Below are 17,524 nucleotides of genomic sequence, written 5' to 3'. Positions count from 1 at the left end.
AAAGGATCCATTAAAGGGACCAACACCAAAAGTAAGCGTAAGCACCCCCGCATCGCGTGCAACCTACAGTGCCCAGTACAGTATCACCACGAGTAGAGATTCTAATAATAACCTTATGAAGACAATCCTCCATTCTATCAATCTGAGCGGCGGAATAACACTCATCAGAAATACAACAACAAGGTTAATTCTCAACTATCGTGGCCTCAAAGTCCCCTATTTTCGCCTCCAGGCGTCGTCAGAGATTGATTACAGTGGATCAACGAGGCGTCAAGCCTTGACCAACCGTTATGAAGCGCTACCTGTACTGAGACAAGCACAACAAGATCGTTACGGTAGGGAGAGAAAATGATACTGTATCTAAATTCTAAAGTAAGAACCCCCTGGTTAAAAAGAGAGTCAGGGGTCTGTCTCTATTCCCTTTTCCCCCCTCTCTGAGCTCAGCTGTCTGTCACTTCTTTCTTCACTTTGTTTTATTTTTTATTTTCTTGCTTTCCGACATTCGTTCTCTTACATTCTTTATCATCACACAGCAATTAATCGTCCGATCGCCGAAAATGACCGTTCCAAGGTCAAACAGAGCCGTGCTCTTGGCCGCCGTCGTTTTCGTCACCATATTTCTCGGTCTCGCGCATTTCCACCTCAAGTCTCCCTCCGACACAACATCAGCCGTAAAGAGCGGAGTGTAAGCTTTTGCCTTTTTCCCCCTCTTTCGCAGCGACGAAACTTTATCTGACAATTACCCTTTTTTTTGAACAGCGACGAGCCTGCGCCTTTTGTCCCCGAGAAAGAAGCCGCCGCTGCTGCCCCGACTTTCGTACCCGGCGAAGATGAAGAGATTGGTGCGACGCCCGCTGTTGAGGTCGTAGCTGAGACGCCAAAGCCGGAGGAGCATCACCATGCTGTTACGCCTGATAAGCCTGATGTTGACCCTGCGGAGGAGCCCAGTGATCCCGAGGAGATGGCCGAGGCTGAGGAGCTGGCTGCGAATGCTTCTCCTACTCCCGCTGCTGCTTCACCCGCTGCTGTCTCGCCCGCTGCCGAGCAGGAGCAGGAGCAAGAGCAAGAGCATGACCATGAGCACGAAGAAGCGCACGACCACGAACATGAAGAAGAGGACGTCCCCGAAACCGAAGCCGAAGAAATCCCTGAAGCTCCCGCGATTCCCGAAGCGCCCACCGGTCCTAACCTTGATGCCTTCACACCCGACCAATGGATCAAGCCCGCCGTAAAGGTCAACGATCCCGAATACTACCCCTACGGCCACTGGCCCTCCAAGCTCCCCTCCGACAAGCCCATCTGGACCAAGCCCCTCGGCAAGAAGCTCTGCATCATCGATCTCGAGAGTCGTCGCTTCGATAAGCCCGGCCAGATCTGGTCTGACGAAATGACGTGGAACAAGAGCCGAGAAGTCCACGGCCCATCCGGTGGTACACTGAACCACTGGGTTTACTGTACGTCCTTCGTTTAACCCCAGTGCTCGCTGTTTACTAATGTCTCAATAGCCAAGATCCACGGATACCAGTACTACCACATCAAGATCAACGGCTACCCCGACCGTCGCGATTCATGGAAGAAGCCCTCCGTCCTCTCGCAGGTTCTGAAGAAGCACGACGTTTGTGTCTTCATCGACTCCGACGCTCTCTTCAACCGTCTCGACCTTCCCCTCGAGTGGCTCATGAACTACTGGAGCATTTCTCCCCAGAACAACTCCCTCGCCCTTCCCTTCGATCCTGACACCCAGCATAACCGCGACCGACGAGGAAACCTGTTCTTGAACACTGGTTTCATGATCATGCAGAACAAGAACAAGACATACGAGATCTTCAAGGAGTGGGATGACTGTGCCAACGACGGCGGCAAATTCCCCGGCTGCACTGAGTTCCGCAACAGAAAGGGCTGGCAACCGACCGACCAGGGCGGTTTCGGCACATTCATCCGCTACGAGTATCCCGATGATATTCTCTCCCTGCCTTGTACCGAGGCCAACGGCTTTCCCGAGAGCAACTCAGGCTGCGACGGAAAGTTCATCAAGCACGTTTGGATCGGCAAGGAGGACCGTCTTGTCCAGGCCGTCGGTGCTGTCTTCCCTGGTGTTCTCCTCGAGACTTTCCACAAGCAGTTCCTCAAGGAGTCGGAGAGCTTCAAGACTTCCGAGGATGATCTGATCAAGCAAAACGGTATGCCTTGGTAGACGCTTCTTCTTTTTTAGTGCTGGAGTTTTGTGCTTTACAGTGTCGATCGGCGTTTCAATTCCCCATGTCTACAGTTTGGAGATCAATACATGGGAGTAAGGTGTATAAATAGAGAATGTAATTGGATATAAATCTACGAGGAAGGGAGCGGTACGGCAAAGCCTGAATATACAAGTTTAACTGTTCATCTGGCCCTCCTGACAAGTCACTACGCTCGAGGCATGCAAGAACATGAGACCTCGATCCTTGGATACCTACTTAGGTTGCGGAAATCTCAGACCAGCTTTAGGTAAGACCAGCTTTAGGTAAGACCAGCTTTAGGGGAGTTTAGTATGAACAGAGCCTAAAGTTTGAGGGGTTTATTTTTTCTCGGCCTAAACATTGGTCCTTGTAGTCGCCATCTTCATCTTCACAACACTGTGACCCCAATCATGTGCGCCATTTGCCGTGGATTCCTGATCGTAGAGTTTTTGCAGACTTGTGCTCACGGTTGCGGCCGAGGCAGCCGACTTGAGATGTCTTTTTCGAGTCCCTGAAATATATTAGCAATTGTTCCATGGCTCGATATGTTAAGATACACTAGGGATACAATTGAACTTACAGCGAGCTGGGCCTCCATGACCCGTTTCTCATCCTGCTTCTTCTACACGCATTGAGGTCGGTGTATATCCAGATTGTGTACTGCAATCCATCGGTCTTACGTTGGCCCGAGCTAAGTGCCACTATAAAAGTGTCAGTGCATTGTTCAGTGTTAGATTATTGGGCATGCACTTACGGTCTTCAAGGCGAAGGCGTGCTAGAAAGAGAAATATTGTCAGTTTGGTCTTGTCATCAATAGCAGCTGAAGTTTGACACAGTAGTTTAGTATGGGTGAATGAACGTTAGTTGGATCGTGAGGAGAGAACTTGAACTGACATTTCGACTCGGCTGTAGATTCAATGGGTTAGTGAGATTGATTGTTAAAACAATGGAATATAGAGAGATTTGATATATGTAGATAGATGTAAGAGAACAGCTTCCCAGAGTGACATACCTTTTGAACCCCCGAAGGGATGGACGATGAGCTCTATCCAGGCGTTTCAGAACAAATCCAGTACTCAAAAGAAGGAGAATATACTTACAGCAGCGGCCGAGGAGGCGGCGGAGGCGGCGGAAGCGGTGGAAGCGGTGGACTGGATATTCCCCTGCTAGATACCCATGCTCTCGAAGGTCTTGATCTGTTCGATTGATGAGGTGATAAGTTGATCTTCCTCTGTTTGTTTGTGTTGCTGTACGACAGGTCAGCTGAGAGTGCTTGGAATCGGGGATGGACCAAGCACGACCGAGATGTCGGTCGACAGAAACCTCGGAGGCAAAGGGAACTCACCAAACGACGGATGTTGAAAGATTGCAGTTTGGAGTAGCTTGGATTTCCTGCGCTATGATTTGGAGGGCTGTGAAAAACGTAGGAGTTGAGCGATGGAGGGTGTACAAGAGGGAAATACAGTAAGAACAGGAGAGGGGGTCTTCAGTACAGCAAAACTAAGGCAGGCGAAGGCAGGCGAGGAAATTACCTCGAGATGGCACCAAATAGAAACAACTACCAGTTACATACACAGTTAAACTTTAAATGGCATTGTATTATATCGTATCATGCTAGGTTATGTCAAGTTGTGTCTTGTTATGTCTCGTATTGTGTTACTGTCTTTCTCTTACCATGAACATAGGTACTTGGTCACATTGATAAGCAAAGCATTGTAAAATTTATGATTGTTTTATAATGAGTTTTCACTAATGCCGTCTTTACCTGGTCTCTGTACTAACAAGCAATCGTCGAGTTCCAAACTTTGGCCAAAGCATCGCCACGTCCTACCGGAGAGAATCCAAACTTCGCAATATGTTCTCCAAGAAAGGCTTCGCGCTTTATCTGAGATTCGTTCCCGAGCTGTCTTTCTTATAGAGATTGCAATATTGACAGCGTGCTTTATTTCATTCAGGGTATTTGAGGTGGGTCACAGGAATGCCAGTTATCCGGTAGCCACAGCATATCCATAACCAGAGTATTTGCTTATCTTTCTTTACGCAATACGGCTAATGTATAAGCAAGAGGTTTGGGGTGTAGAAGCGTTCTGCTGCTGCTAGCATTTCTTCAAGCTTTCAGTTTGTTCATTTTTCAATATCTAGCATCATATTAATTAAGGAAGATATGCTATTGGGAAGTTTATAAGACTTACAGGTTCACAAGGCAAACTCCTGTTATTGGGGGCAATAGTATGTCGCTGGCGTAGCCCACTATCAGATTGGGCTTAATAGCCCAAGATCAATGCCACCATATCCTTGGAAAGGTACTTGTAGGTTTCTTAAGGCGTCTTGAAAGAGATTCCAGGTAGTTGTATTGTTGGGTTTGTCTTCACCAAGCAAGTTGATGCGAGATTGCGAGAGAGAAGGACTTTTATAATCCAACATTGACCGTGAGTAGTACTGAGTTTGGCTCCCAATAACTGACATTAGGCCTAACTAGAACATGTTCACGGTCATTCCTAGTCCCAGAATCAGGGTCATTCAGCACAGAGGCCGGCGCTTCACGAGCTACTCCGCGACAGCACATTCAGGGATGGACATTGTCGACTCAAAATACACCCAGGGACAGGCATTATTGACTCAAATGTTCTTCATTACCTGTTTTACTTGCCTTAAGTATATTCTTACTGCAGCCATTCTTTCTAATCTAACTTTAATAAAGATCCATGAATATAAATATTTAGCTATAGGGGTTAATTAATTTAGTTTTAGAAGGCCATGTAGCATATTGATCTGATAGGCTTTTGTAAACATGGGTCTGAGTTACCAAGTTCTGTGTGGTGATTGTAAGCTCTCAGTGATAAGTCTCAACGGCGAATAACACATACAGATCTTACTGTGAATGTTTCATCAATAGAGCAAGCATCAGTCACTAGAAGTCTTCCTCAGTGATGCTCGGAACAACTGTCATTATTGCACCATAAAAGCTTGTCTGGCGACCTCGCATCCTTAGAATGGACAAGCTCAACAATTCATTAAACGAAATCTCTTCCTACTGCCAAAAACTGATCAATCACTTCTAGCAACTATGCCCGATTTTATTCCAGGCTAAAAAACCTTATGTGGAAGTTGGCTGGACCAGCGAAATGCCATCGTGTCCAGGGGAGCGAGTTCACAATTACGACAACGAAAAAAGGAACAAGCGATTTTGGGTTTGGACATGTTGCAGTTGCCGGACATCACACATTCAATCTTCCACTCTCCAATGCACTAGATGCAACAAATCGAGATGCCAACGTTGCGAGGTAGAAGAGAAAAGCAGTCAGAGAACGATACTCAGATCAGTATCAGTGGTGACACCATGGGTGACTGGGTCGATGTATCCAGTCAGAAGACAAAGACATAAGATCTGCTATCAGCCTTGGAGGGAGGGCTGTCTTGAGAATGATAGTTATATAAAGTAACATACTCATTGTTATAAATGCCAAATATCCGCTGAGGTGTTAGATTCGCCTTGTTCAAGCGCCCAAACCCCTTCAGTGAAAGAAGCCCCGAAGGCCACCTTGCGGACACTACGCGTCGAAGCCAAATATTGCATAGGCTGGATTCAATTTCAATACGTGTCGTATCGTCTTAAGTTTCAAGTTTGATCGATGTCATTATGTGACACTGCCTGTCGTCTAATATGTCGTCTAATGTAACCATGATGGGAATTACCCATGTGAAACTTGTGCACTTGTAAAGTGGCACGAGTGAAGGCTCTGCTTGCTTCTGCGTAATATGCTGTGTCGCCTTGATAGTGGCCTAGCTACCTATATAAGAGTTGCGTCCACCCCAAGACCCATAACATATCTGAACTTTTGGAGACTCGTAATCGAACCTTGTACTACCAACCATTCCCCTTTTTTTTCTTTTTTTCCCTTTAGAGAATTATTTGTGGGTATGTATTAAGGCGAACCATTTATTGATAATTTATAAATATAAAACCACTAAAGAGTTTCTTAGGATCGCAATGAGCAACAAAACGACCACAAAGAGACATAAACACGGCCCCTTGAAAATAAAAGCGAGAAGTCACGATAATCTGGTGCAGCTGGTTGACTATATAAACAATCAGATTCTCGCTAAAAGTGCTGCAGAGTCCGAGGAAGTCAAAGACCCTGGAAATCTTCAACAAAGCTCGGAGCTTACGCAGGGAATGCTTGAGATTTTGAATGATATATACGCTAATCCTGAAAAGATCGGGGCCAAAAACTTGGTTGATTGGTTCATGACCAATGGTGGCAAGGAGCCGAGACACAGGTATCAAGCCGAAGTGGTCAACCATTTCTGCCACTCAAACGAGCTTCAAGAACTACAGTCCAACAGCTCCAATCTGTCATCAAGAAAGTCTTGTCTTATTGATGATAGAACCAGTAATGGCATAGTTTCAACCAGCAATGGCAACCGGAAGCCTCTGACTTCCCACGGGATGTATGCCAGACTCGTGGAAAAAGTAAACTTCTCCTCTTCCAAAATTGAGCATCGGTGATAATCGAGATATTAGAGATTCCACGAGCCGCCATCTAACGGGGGCTTCAAAAAGCCCAACACAGACCGTAGACTGGTGTGAGAACTTCTACAAGCTTCTACCGTCATTTGAAACTTCCATGCTGATATAAGTCTAGCTTTATCATGAACCCCGATAGCCATGCATTGGTCAGTGTAATGGCAACGGCTCCCGGGTATCAAAAGAATGCTTTAATACACTTTCTATACTCATATATTGCTTTTCAGCCTTATATAGGAGTTCTATCCAAGGTAAGCGTGACGCACCATGTAATAACCTCCGTTAAAATAAATCATTCCATAAATAGCCTCAAGGCCTTGTTACATATGAGCTCTCGTTCCATTTACCTTTCTACTCATGGAAACTGACCCAGCATGAGCCACGAGATATACGGCTCAGACGAGATGGTAGTTCCCTGAGAAAAGTTCATAATATGAGCTGTCTTCGAGGCAATTCTCCGACAACCCCCACGATCGACTACCTTTGTCAAGCACAAATTGCAGTGTGCATTACGCCAATGGACGACGGAATTTGGACTGGCTACTGTCTCGTCGATACATACTTTCAATCTGAAGATGAGAGGCAATGCGTTGAAGATTATTGTGATAGAGGCATGCAGGTCGACCCCTTTACCACCGGTAAACACGATGCTGATCTACCAATTTTAAATCCCGACGACTACTTCCTGATCTCTCTTCAATGCCAATTGCTTGTGTTCAAGGACGAATGAATGAACACAGCACAAAGGTTTAAGCAGAGAGTAGAAACATATGTAATAACTTTAATGCTACGGATTTCGAACTCACAACTAATTCTTGCACAGGTTGATGAATTTGACTTTGCATTGGCCAGTAAAGAATCTCAGCAGCCACTGGCCTGGCTTCGACATGCAAGACGCAAGTTGACCGAGCTTGTCGTATGCTTGGAGACAACCATCGACTGCTGGGATAACTTCACTTACCCGGACCATATGCAAACACGCTATGGACGTCAGTCAATGGTGGCTATTGAGCAGACTTTCGCGGAGGTGAGGAACTGCTTGAAAGAATTATACAACATTCGCACGCTGTGCGATGAGCATGAGAGAACGGTACGAAAAGGCCACGATGACACGGGAGAGTACTCACACTACCTGCATAGCTGAATCTCCATAACATCAACGAACAATACAGGATTTCCCGAATGCAGGCCCAAGTTGCTGAAAGCACACAAGTGCTTAGCTGCTTTCTACTATACGTGTGTTTCTCGGGAGACGATGCGTGCGTAAATGTGCTAATATACCTTTGCAGGTTGTGTCGCCCATCACCCTCGCGGCGGCAATACTCTCTATGCAGGAGGAGGCGATCCCTGACTTTCTGGGGCCTACCAAACTGTCATTCTTTCTATTGACGCCTATGCTGATACTTCTTGTCTCTTTCGTTGCTCGGTTGGCTCAGTATTGGGACAAGGTTCAACTGTACATGTCGCATCCAGGCAATTGGGCTCAAGCTCGTAAAAGAGATGACAATATTGAGATGGTCTAGTAAATTATGAGAATAGAATTTATGTCATCCGATGTTCTTTTACACTCTGTAGGTCATTCTTTCGTAACTCCATTTACGCCTTGCTCACCAAGCTCTTGGGTTGAGACAACTGGTCGTGTCCAATCAAGCTGCAACTCATTCATCGCCACATCCCACAGAATCTTCTGCTCATCCTTCACCACAACAAAACCCGCCTTTTTATAAAGGTACAAAGAGGCTTCTTGGGTATTAGATGTAAACAGCGTCACCTTGTCAAACTTTTGCTGCTCGATAAACTCCATCGCCGCCGCCATCAATCGTTTCCCAACCCCAAGCCCACGAGCTCTCTCATCAACGATGAATCCGCGTATTTGCGCCGTGTTCGGCTGTTGAAGGTGCTCTGCATCAATCAAGATAGTCCCTACAATCTTTTGAGTGAAGTCGGCGGAGTCGTCAGAAGGTGTTGACTGAACTGCTGCGAAGATTTGGTTGCGAGGATTGGTGAGTCTTTGGATGAGGTCGGCCCAGCTCTTGGCGAGTGAGGTCTCGAATGCTAGACCCCAGGAATTGTATGGGTGATAGTAGGTTATGTGCATCTCGAGACATCTGGCTAGCAAACCAGGACGGTATCCTGGCTCAATGGTGATGCCTGACTCTGGAATTGTCATGATTGTCGCTGGGAAGGGAGCGATAAGGGAGTAAGATGGGTGAAAGGTTGCTGACACTGTTCGATCTTATCAGTGAGAAACACAAGGCTGAGGGGTCAATCAACACACGTCACTGGTCATCGATTGCAGGTCTTGGCACGCCTTTGTGGTCAATCTTGTCAACCTCATGTCACAGTGCGGGGTATGAATGGCTTCAATGTCAATTGATGAGCGGTTCCTTTATGTACTACCAAAGCTGCGATTGGATGGCAGCATGTCGATAACAGCAAGTCAGTTTTACGTTTATGACAGGAGAGTACAGATTTATCGTCTTTTGCCCTACATCGCACCCATAAAAGTACCGAAATCTCGTGATTGTCAAAGGCTGTCTTCAGGGTAAGTGGTGGCAGGCCTCGCAATCCCCAAGAAAACAGCACAACTTCCGACAATCGAACAAATCCGCCAGGTCATCTGACCTTCCTACTCAAGGCACAACACACAAGGAATTGAATCCTCTTTCAGATCGATAGACTTTTAACATTGGACATGGCCCTGATCCTGTGAACAGGCGGGGATGGTCCACTGAAACGTAAAGGCGTGAATCCTTCTGTCAGCAGGCAAAGCTGGGGTGCAGCGCATGGCCAGCGATCCCTGCTGATTACAGCGTTGGTTACTTAAAATTAGAGGGTGTTGTCGCCGGTGAAATGGAAGGTGAACAGCGGAAGCCTAAAAGCTTGAGGACCAAGACACACGCCACGCAGGCTTTGAGGCACAAGCGCTGCTATAGAATGAAGGAGCATTTTTATAATTAATATCACAGTGGAATTAGGAAATGGTCAAGTATAATAAGCCAGTTTATATTTAATGGCAACGCTATGTATGCAAATGCCCCCATAAATTCATCAACTATTTATGTTTTCCACCCAGGCTTCTTAAATGATGAGCTTGGTGAGGAGCTTGCCCTGGTTAACACCGCTGAACAGCTTCATCCAAACCTCAGGCTGCTGCTCAATAGGTGCCTCAATAACTGTCTCAGCAGCCTCAAGCTTGATGCGTCCATCAGCAGTGGCGCCAATAAGCTCGCCGAGAATGGCGGGCACCTTATCCATATAATCGAGCATAATGAAACCGCGGATGGTGATTCTGCAGGAAATAAGCTCGAACCAGTTCTTGAGAGCCATGGGCTCGTCAGAGTTATATCCGCTGACGGCACCGCAGACAGCGATGTGGCCGTGCTTCTTGACGCGGGTCAGCATGGCGTCGAGGATCTCACCACCGACGTTGTCGAAGTATACATCGACCTCGTCGGGTGTAGCAGCCTTGAGATCCTCAAGGAATGTAGGGCTCTTGTAGTTGAGACACTCGTGGGCACCAATGCTCTTCACCCACTCGCACTTCTCGTCAGAGCCGGTGATACCAATGACTCGCTTAGCGCCAAGGATCTTGGAGGCGATCTGAACAGCCATAGAGCCAGTAGCGCCAGCAGCAGCTGAGATAACAATAGTGTGCTCGGGCTTAGCCTCACCGGCATAGTACAAGCCGGTATACGCGGCAAGACCAGAGGCGCCAAACGCACCAAGGAAGTGAGTGGTGGGCAGGCCGTTGGGCAGGGGCGCGAGGGCCTGGGAGTTTTCGGCTTCTAGGATGACATATTCGCTCCAAGTGCCCAGGTGGAAATCCATGCAGAGATCACCGACCTTGAACTTGTCCGACTTGGACTCGACGACCTCAGCGATGATGCCGGATCGCATGGGCGAGCCGACAGGGACAGTAGGCACGTAGAAGCGCTCAGGTGCGACGGTGCTCTGGATAAAGTTCCTCAGACCAGTGTCGTTGGAGAAATACTTGACTTTGGCGAGGATCTGGCCATCCTTCAGCTCAGGTAGTGTGACGGTCTGCAGCTTCCAGGTAGCGTCTGGGCCAGACAGGACAGGCTCCCCTGCAGGCTTGTTGGCGAGGACCCATTGCTTGGTGGTGTATGAGGATGTCATGATGATGTGGAAAGTTTAAACAATGTTTTGTTTCGTGGGTATATTTGCTGACGGTTGGTGGAGATAGTATATGCTGGTCTGGTTACGAAAAACGTTGCTTTTTTAACCTAGTCTGTCCAGTTAAATACAGCCAAGCCATACTTTATAAGGACGACGCGAGTTTGCCGTGATTAAAAAAGCTGCGTTGCCGTGCGGTCTTGGCCTAAACCTTTCCGGTGGCGGTCTCCAGGGGGCATCAGGCTTGCATTTCCGACGAAGCGTTCTAGCAGGGAGGACCCTTGAGACCTCCTTTCATGCATGCAGCATGGACGGGCACATTGAGTAAGGACACCGACAACCTGGATTGTGGGCGGCCATAACGTGGCGTGGCAAGGAAGGATGGGATGTGACAGAAGGGTTTACGGTATCATCCAGAAGCACGTCAGCGTTTCGATCTCGATATTTCCGAAACTCAAAATCATTTTCCATGTGAAAAGGCGTCTTGCGACCGTTAGACTTGTGCCAAACCATCGACGGGCAGCACGGGAAGCTTATCTTGCAGCCCTGATTTGTTTCCCTTAGTGTCGAGTCAGTGCGGTTTTTTTCCCATTGAGCATCGGCGAACTGCGCTCTTCTTGTGCAAGATCGTCACTCAATCCAGGGGATAAAACATGATCCGTTTGGACAGCCAGCAGATATTTTTTACAGTAGGCTAACGTTCTCCGAAGATATTTTCAGGATGCAGGCTAAAATCTCGTTTTCTTTTCCTTGTGGGTTATATATGGGGACCTTGCTTGCGGATTGTTCACCAAGTGGTCAATGAACGAGACGGGACGGGCCCCAGAAATACTCCGTTGTTTCTAATTCTTGGCGAGTAATTTCAGTCGACGATTTCTTGAGTCTTTCTCTCTATCTCGGGAGGGCCGTTTTTTGCTTTTCTCCGCATTGTCAGTTCTCAAGCCCTCGGATGACCTTAGCCCTATAAGACTTTGTTTTATAATTTTTTGGTCAGCTGTGAGACAAGACGGTGAGCTTGTTCCTCAGCCCTGGCACTGTTTTACCCATTTTCGCTATGGAAGCACTAGAAACCCAGCACTTTCCCGGCTTTTCATTTGACCCGTTTACGATGTTACCGCTGCGGAAGTCGAGTCAAGAAAGAATGTGTCTTTGATAGTGGAGTGGTCTGTAATCAAAATGTTTCATGCGGCAACTTCGGTTGGTTCGCCTGTCCTGCACCAATATTCTGGATGCCAAGATGTTATTTTACGTATCGTCTTTTTCTTCCATTGGATCACAAATGAGCCCTCACGTGAGGTTCGGATATACAATGCCAACCGAAGCATCCAATCCATCCCCAGCATTGAGGCTCCCCCCATTGCCGCGCCAAGTCCCGTTCGCCACGGATCCGTCATCCGCGCTGGCTAAAGGACCCCCTGTCAAGGATCGCCTTGTCTCATCACTGCATCCTTCCAAGGCCGTTGCCCCCAAGGATCCCAGGGTTACCCTTTACGCAGCGGAGCCATTTCACTCGAATAGGCAAAGAGACCACAGCCAAGTGTAGACTCGTATGTCTTGTCTCAGTCATCTGTAACAGGCCAGTCTAATTTGGGCCAAGTTTCCGTTAAAGAACCCTCGACTAATGCAGGTCCTTTTCTCTCAAGCCGTTCGCTTGGAGCAAAGTGATCGACATGACCTGCTTCTGGTTCCTGTTTATATAAGGAAGAATGGGTTCCTTTTTGCTCCTCCCCTTACCCCATGTATTGTGAATTTCTCTTCGGCGTATTTGTTTCGCTTTGAGTGCTTCCCATCATGTCGGCGGAAGCAGTAGAGGTGATATCGACACCGCAGGTTTACATGCCCATATTGGGTTATGTCAAGGCCGAACTTGTCATCAATTGCTTGATTGTGCTGTTGGTTCTGATCGTTGTCTCCCTGCGGGTCATTGGAAGACTTATGGGACCTGGGCTTGGATGGGATGATGGATTCGTTATTTTTGCAACGGTTGGTGACTACATCTGGCTAAGGTTGGCCATTACTGACAATGATTGCAGCCGCTGGGCGTGGCAATGTTGTGTTGTCAAGGACTTTTTGCACCTGTTGGAAATGGATACGAATTAGCGAAACACCCTGAGCGTGCGTTCCCTTATCCGCAGTCGACTACCGATTATCTGCCCTCATGACAGTACTGTCTTACTAACTCATTGATTCAGTCGCCGCCAATATCCCTTTCATCCTCAAGTTGACATTCTGCATGCAAACCATTTATGTCACCCTTCTCGCCTCCGTCAAAGCGAGCATGTTAGCGTTCTTCATCCGAGTCTTCCCCACGAGCTTCATGCAAAAGTCATCCAAAGCCGCCCTCGTCTTCGTCGGCATGTGGCTCATCGCCTATCTCTGTTCTTGTATCTTTCTTTGCAACCCAGTTTCGGCTCAGTGGACTGCTCAAGGAAAATGTGGAGCGTATATCCCCATGATTCAGTCCTTGATCGCTACCAACGCTATTGGAGACTTGATCATTATGGCGCTGCCTATGCATAGTGTTTGGAACTTGAAGACACGCCGTGCCGAGAAGATTGGTATCACCTCTTGTTTCGCACTGGGTCTTGCGTAGGTCTCCTTATTCTTGACTGAAGAAGTATATACTGACTCGAGCAGTTGCGTTGTCTGCGCTGTCTTCCGACTTATCTACATCTCAACCGTCGATCTCAACAACAACATCACAGGAACTATGCCTACCACCATCTTCCTCTTCATCCTCGAGCCCAACCTGGCCATCCTCTGCGTCAGCATTCCCATGCTACGACCTTTCTACGCCAAGTACAAGAAGCGAATGGGGGGATCTCGATTGGATGAGTACTCTACCGAACGATCTACCGGATTCAGGGACGCCAGCCGATCAGGTGCAGCCAGCACCCAGCCTGAGATTGCTCGAGACCCAAACTTGTCGACCTGGGAGATGGATGATTACAGGCCGAATGATAAGCTTCAGCACGGTTATGCTGTCGCAGGATTCCCTGATGAGTCAGGGTCGGAGAAGAACTTGACTGTTGGGTCTTCCGAGATGAAGAACAGCGAGATCAGTGTCGAGACTCGATGGACAGTCACTCACACTCGAAATTAGAGCAACCATATCATATTAGTGTATATAGCAGGCAAAGTTCTGTATCTGTCATAAAATAATATCTTCTTCTAACAAATGGCTCAACGTGAAGGTTTAGTCACTCTCAAGACCTCAGACCAGAACTCTGCTCTGAACTGATACCTTCCATTTAGTCACAAGTCATTAAATCCTCATAAGTTGATGTCAAATAACTTAAGACCTCGATTCTATGTGACAAAAATACTGAGGTAGGTTTAACATAATTCAGGATGGAATCAACACGCTCCTTGACTAGCCATTTTTCTCATCCAGGTCAAAGGTTCTAGGTCGTTTTCGCATGTCAAGTCCTCATCAGCCGATAATTAATGAAGATCCCAATACAAATAACTTTTACTCCTGTGGCGATAGTACGATTTCTTCCAAAAGAGGGTCTCGACGACATTGCCCCCTTACCCATCACAGACTAGAACCATCTTATGCCGTGTAACCTCAACGGTAACAAACAACCGAGATAAAACATCTCGTAAACCCATCGATCTTACAAGTTTCACGAAGGTGGACAGACTGAGATTAAGCGGTGAAAAAAAGACTGGTGCAATTTCTAGCATAACAACCGACACGCTCCCATCCCAGGATATATAACTCCGTATTATAGACATCAAACATCATACCCACTTGGGGTGGAAAATAGTCCTCGAGTCGACCTTTGTTTCAGATCTGCTTCCGCGGCTCCCTGAACTGCATCTAAGCCGAGGCAGTATTTATCCTTTGCGATAGATTGGTATCGTTTTAGGATATCGGTTTGTTCCAATTTGCCCTGATCCATGTACTGGTAGTGAGCGGCTAAAGCGTCGCCTTGAATCACAACAGCTGCAGAGAGAGTTAGTCACGAAGCCTGGTGGAATGTGTTGGGATACTTACGTCGTCGAAGCTTCTTTGGGAGATCAAGAACAATCATGTCCTCATCACCACGTCCTTGGGGCCAATTTTCAGGATCCGTGTCCAGAATGTCATCACTGTAGATGCACATAAAGTTGATTCGAATTCGGTCCTCGTACATAACCCAAGGCTTCTCGAATCTATACAAGTCCAGCTGGTTCTTCTCGATGTTCTCAAATAGAGACATGTGCATTTGAGAAGCAATAGCCCAGTTGCGGTAGCTGTCGCCCCAAATATCGTACTTGAGTTCAGAAGCAGGAGTTTGATCAAGCATCGAATCGTCGGGGACTCGCAGCCATCGATGGTGGGGCCACGAAGGAGGCTCATTCTTGAGTTCCCACTTGAACTTCTTGGGTCCATCCCATGAAGGATGTCGTGATGGCCTCCAGTAATCAGTGGCGTTTGTGACGCTGAAGGGCTCAAAGGCCTCTGGGAAGTATGGATGAATGGCACCCATGCGCATGTGGAAGAAGCCAAGAGGGGGATTGTTGATAATATTACCAGAGACAACGAAGTCCTTGGGGTTTTGGACTTTGCGTGTGACGAGACTGGGTATAGCGTGGTCGTCGATCCAGACCTGCGAGACAAGTAATTAGCATTTAGCGAACCAAGACATTAACATTGCACGTACGACGTCGTCGTCAATCTTGACGTAATACTTTCCACGGTCCAATTTCTTCCAGATGTTCTTGTACGTGTACGTCCCTGCAATCTCGTCGGAATAAATCTTCTTGTATCGCTCGGGGTTGGAAGCCAGGATCTCCTCGAGATATCGGAGATCACCTTTATGCTCGGTGTTGACAACCCAGAGAACTTCATCGAGCCAGCCTCCGTTTTCGACCAGGTTACGCTCGATGTAGCACTTCATTATTTCAACTCGGCTTTGTCGACCGTAGAATACTAGTCCGCTGACGGTGATGTTGTCTGGCTTGACATGTTTTGACGGCTTCGTGAGCGAGACGGCTTGGTGGGGTCGATGGAAGTCACCAAAGGCCGGGAAGTTGTAGTAATAAAAGAGAAAACCGAGAGCATAGATTGCGAAACAGGCCACGATGCAGTTACGCCATTGTTTCTTGCTCTCTTGGAACCGACCAAACATCGACATCTTGTCGTCGGGAGGAGACGAGGGGACAGTCCGGTGACTGCCTGGGTAGAATCTGGCCCTTAATACCTGAGAGAATAAGTCAGTACTGTTTGTTCGCCATGTTTTAAGTTGAGCCGTGCAACACAACTCGGCCTGTTCTGAGTGCAGACTTGACTTACAAGACAAGCGTACAAGGTAACACTGAATGATGCGACTCTGCCAAGGTAGATCCCAGAGCAGGGGAACAGCTCGATCTTTATTTCAAGTGCCCATTATCACAGCCCAAAGAAAGCTGAAGTGGAGAGCAGGGCCTAGATTCCGAGCGGTTTTGTTAGTGTGGAATGATCGAGGCTTGCTTACAGCGGCCTCACCATCCGAAGTTGCCAAGTTCAGTTGGTTCGGCTCCACCATATCCGAGTTACCGCATTCGACCTATTGAACACGCCTCGACTAACAAGACCATGAGTCTATACGCTACAGCCACCCTGAGGTAGTAAAGAGGCTAAAACTGTCTTTCACCTGCAAGGCACAAGGGATGCGCTAAAACAATTGTCGCCCTTATCGCGGGATTTGTTGGTCGTTCGTCATACCTTGACATGTCTTACAACAGCTGTTCAACCAGCTCGATCATAACCAGCATTGCCAAGACACGGCAATGCAACGTTCAATAGAACAATATTCATCGTTGAAAAGACGATTGAACCCTTGATCTTGGCAGTGATTGTCGGTACCGTACCTGGGACCTGGGCTGTCAACGGGGCCCGCGCGTTTGGAATGCAGGGCTAAACTATCAGATTACGCAAACAGCAATCAACACGACAATCAACAAAGACCAACGATTCTAGCCCCCCACACGGCGCAAGCCACGATTGGTTCACTCGTAGTTTCCGGCATCTAAGTTTCCACGTTTCCGTCACACTTGACGACAATCAAGCTTTTTGGGGCGCTTCTAGTCGCCGAGAGCGTTTGGTATGCGACGCTCCGCTCCGAATGCTTCTTTGTCAGGCGAATTTCTTGAGGTCCAGACATGGACATGCTGGGGGCTCGAGCGTATAGCATGCCATGTGATAGATATCGCATTTCTAGACTTTCTGGTTCTTCAGCCCTGCTGCTTTGGGTCTGGACAACCCGGGGAACTGGAAGCTGGGGGTTTCCTAATCGAAGAGTTACGGAGCTGAAGCAAATCATATCATGCATTTGTCGCACCACCTTCTTTGGCGGCGAATAAGCTCTTCGGCCCTCTGAACGAAGGGGAAATGGGGAATGCGTCAGCGTAGTCTTATTGGATCTAGTGAACTCTACATATCCCCTACTATGAAGGGCCGTGCATGGTTCCTCGGGGGAGTTTCCTTCCACCGAGGCGTTTTACATTAGATGCCGTTTAAACGATCTTCTTTCATGTGAAACTAACTCAACCTAAAGGCCTTCAAAGAATTACAGGATCTCGCAAGTAGGTTATTGCGGAAGCATAGGGGTATGCTTAAACGGTAGACATGACGGGCAAACCTTGGTCCTACCCTAAATCATCGAGAGAATAC

The 17,524-nt window shown here is 47.6% G+C and overlaps 7 protein-coding genes across 7 annotated transcripts; 3 read left to right on the top strand and 4 right to left on the bottom strand.

Annotated features, from left to right (window-relative positions):
- Positions 1 to 557: 557 nt before the first annotated feature.
- BKA55DRAFT_597614 (uncharacterized protein) lies at positions 558 to 2,194 on the top strand (the record flags this gene model as incomplete). Its single annotated transcript, XM_046196105.1, has 3 exons — positions 558 to 685; positions 760 to 1,454; positions 1,506 to 2,194. 3 exons carry the CDS (start codon positions 558 to 560, stop codon positions 2,192 to 2,194), a joined length of 1,512 nt encoding a protein of 503 aa, XP_046045271.1.
- Positions 2,195 to 2,563: 369 nt separating this feature from the next.
- BKA55DRAFT_679386 (uncharacterized protein) lies at positions 2,564 to 3,899 on the bottom strand (the record flags this gene model as incomplete). Its single annotated transcript, XM_046198168.1, has 6 exons — positions 2,564 to 2,727; positions 2,797 to 2,917; positions 2,971 to 3,036; positions 3,317 to 3,463; positions 3,562 to 3,613; positions 3,891 to 3,899. 6 exons carry the CDS (start codon positions 3,897 to 3,899, stop codon positions 2,625 to 2,627), a joined length of 498 nt encoding a protein of 165 aa, XP_046045270.1. The 3' UTR covers positions 2,564 to 2,624.
- A 2,494-nt stretch (positions 3,900 to 6,393) lies between these two features.
- BKA55DRAFT_597613 (uncharacterized protein) lies at positions 6,394 to 8,095 on the top strand (the record flags this gene model as incomplete). The annotated part of the gene is made up of 7 exons (XM_046196104.1): positions 6,394 to 6,690; positions 6,742 to 6,803; positions 7,354 to 7,458; positions 7,492 to 7,516; positions 7,568 to 7,834; positions 7,885 to 7,948; positions 8,034 to 8,095. The coding sequence occupies 7 exons, from the start codon at positions 6,394 to 6,396 to the stop codon at positions 8,093 to 8,095; spliced, it is 882 nt and encodes a 293-aa protein (XP_046045269.1).
- A 119-nt stretch (positions 8,096 to 8,214) lies between these two features.
- Positions 8,215 to 8,977, bottom strand: BKA55DRAFT_579154 (acyl-CoA N-acyltransferase). Its single transcript, XM_046193811.1, has one exon. The coding sequence runs from the start codon at positions 8,912 to 8,914 to the stop codon at positions 8,321 to 8,323; it is 594 nt and encodes a 197-aa protein (XP_046045268.1). The 5' UTR covers positions 8,915 to 8,977; the 3' UTR covers positions 8,215 to 8,320.
- A 786-nt stretch (positions 8,978 to 9,763) lies between these two features.
- Positions 9,764 to 11,267, bottom strand: BKA55DRAFT_579152 (uncharacterized protein). The gene has a single exon (XM_046193810.1). The coding sequence runs from the start codon at positions 10,882 to 10,884 to the stop codon at positions 9,826 to 9,828; it is 1,059 nt and encodes a 352-aa protein (XP_046045267.1). The 5' UTR covers positions 10,885 to 11,267; the 3' UTR covers positions 9,764 to 9,825.
- A 1,405-nt stretch (positions 11,268 to 12,672) lies between these two features.
- Positions 12,673 to 13,984, top strand: BKA55DRAFT_708284 (uncharacterized protein; the record flags this gene model as incomplete). Its single annotated transcript, XM_046200732.1, has 4 exons — positions 12,673 to 12,864; positions 12,915 to 12,996; positions 13,074 to 13,470; positions 13,519 to 13,984. The coding sequence occupies 4 exons, from the start codon at positions 12,673 to 12,675 to the stop codon at positions 13,982 to 13,984; spliced, it is 1,137 nt and encodes a 378-aa protein (XP_046045266.1).
- Positions 13,985 to 14,621: 637 nt separating this feature from the next.
- BKA55DRAFT_520959 (uncharacterized protein) lies at positions 14,622 to 16,007 on the bottom strand (the record flags this gene model as incomplete). The annotated part of the gene is made up of 3 exons (XM_046188471.1): positions 14,622 to 14,833; positions 14,885 to 15,479; positions 15,534 to 16,007. 3 exons carry the CDS (start codon positions 16,005 to 16,007, stop codon positions 14,622 to 14,624), a joined length of 1,281 nt encoding a protein of 426 aa, XP_046045265.1.
- Positions 16,008 to 17,524: the final 1,517 nt, after the last annotated feature.

The sequence above is a fragment of the Fusarium redolens genome, assembly GCF_020744475.1.
Source record: "Fusarium redolens strain MPI-CAGE-AT-0023 chromosome Unknown BKA55scaffold_16, whole genome shotgun sequence".
Lineage (NCBI taxonomy): Eukaryota > Fungi > Ascomycota > Sordariomycetes > Hypocreales > Nectriaceae > Fusarium > Fusarium redolens.
The sequence above is the reverse complement of the archived record's forward strand: the minus strand, read 5'-3'. Positions and strand labels throughout refer to the sequence as shown.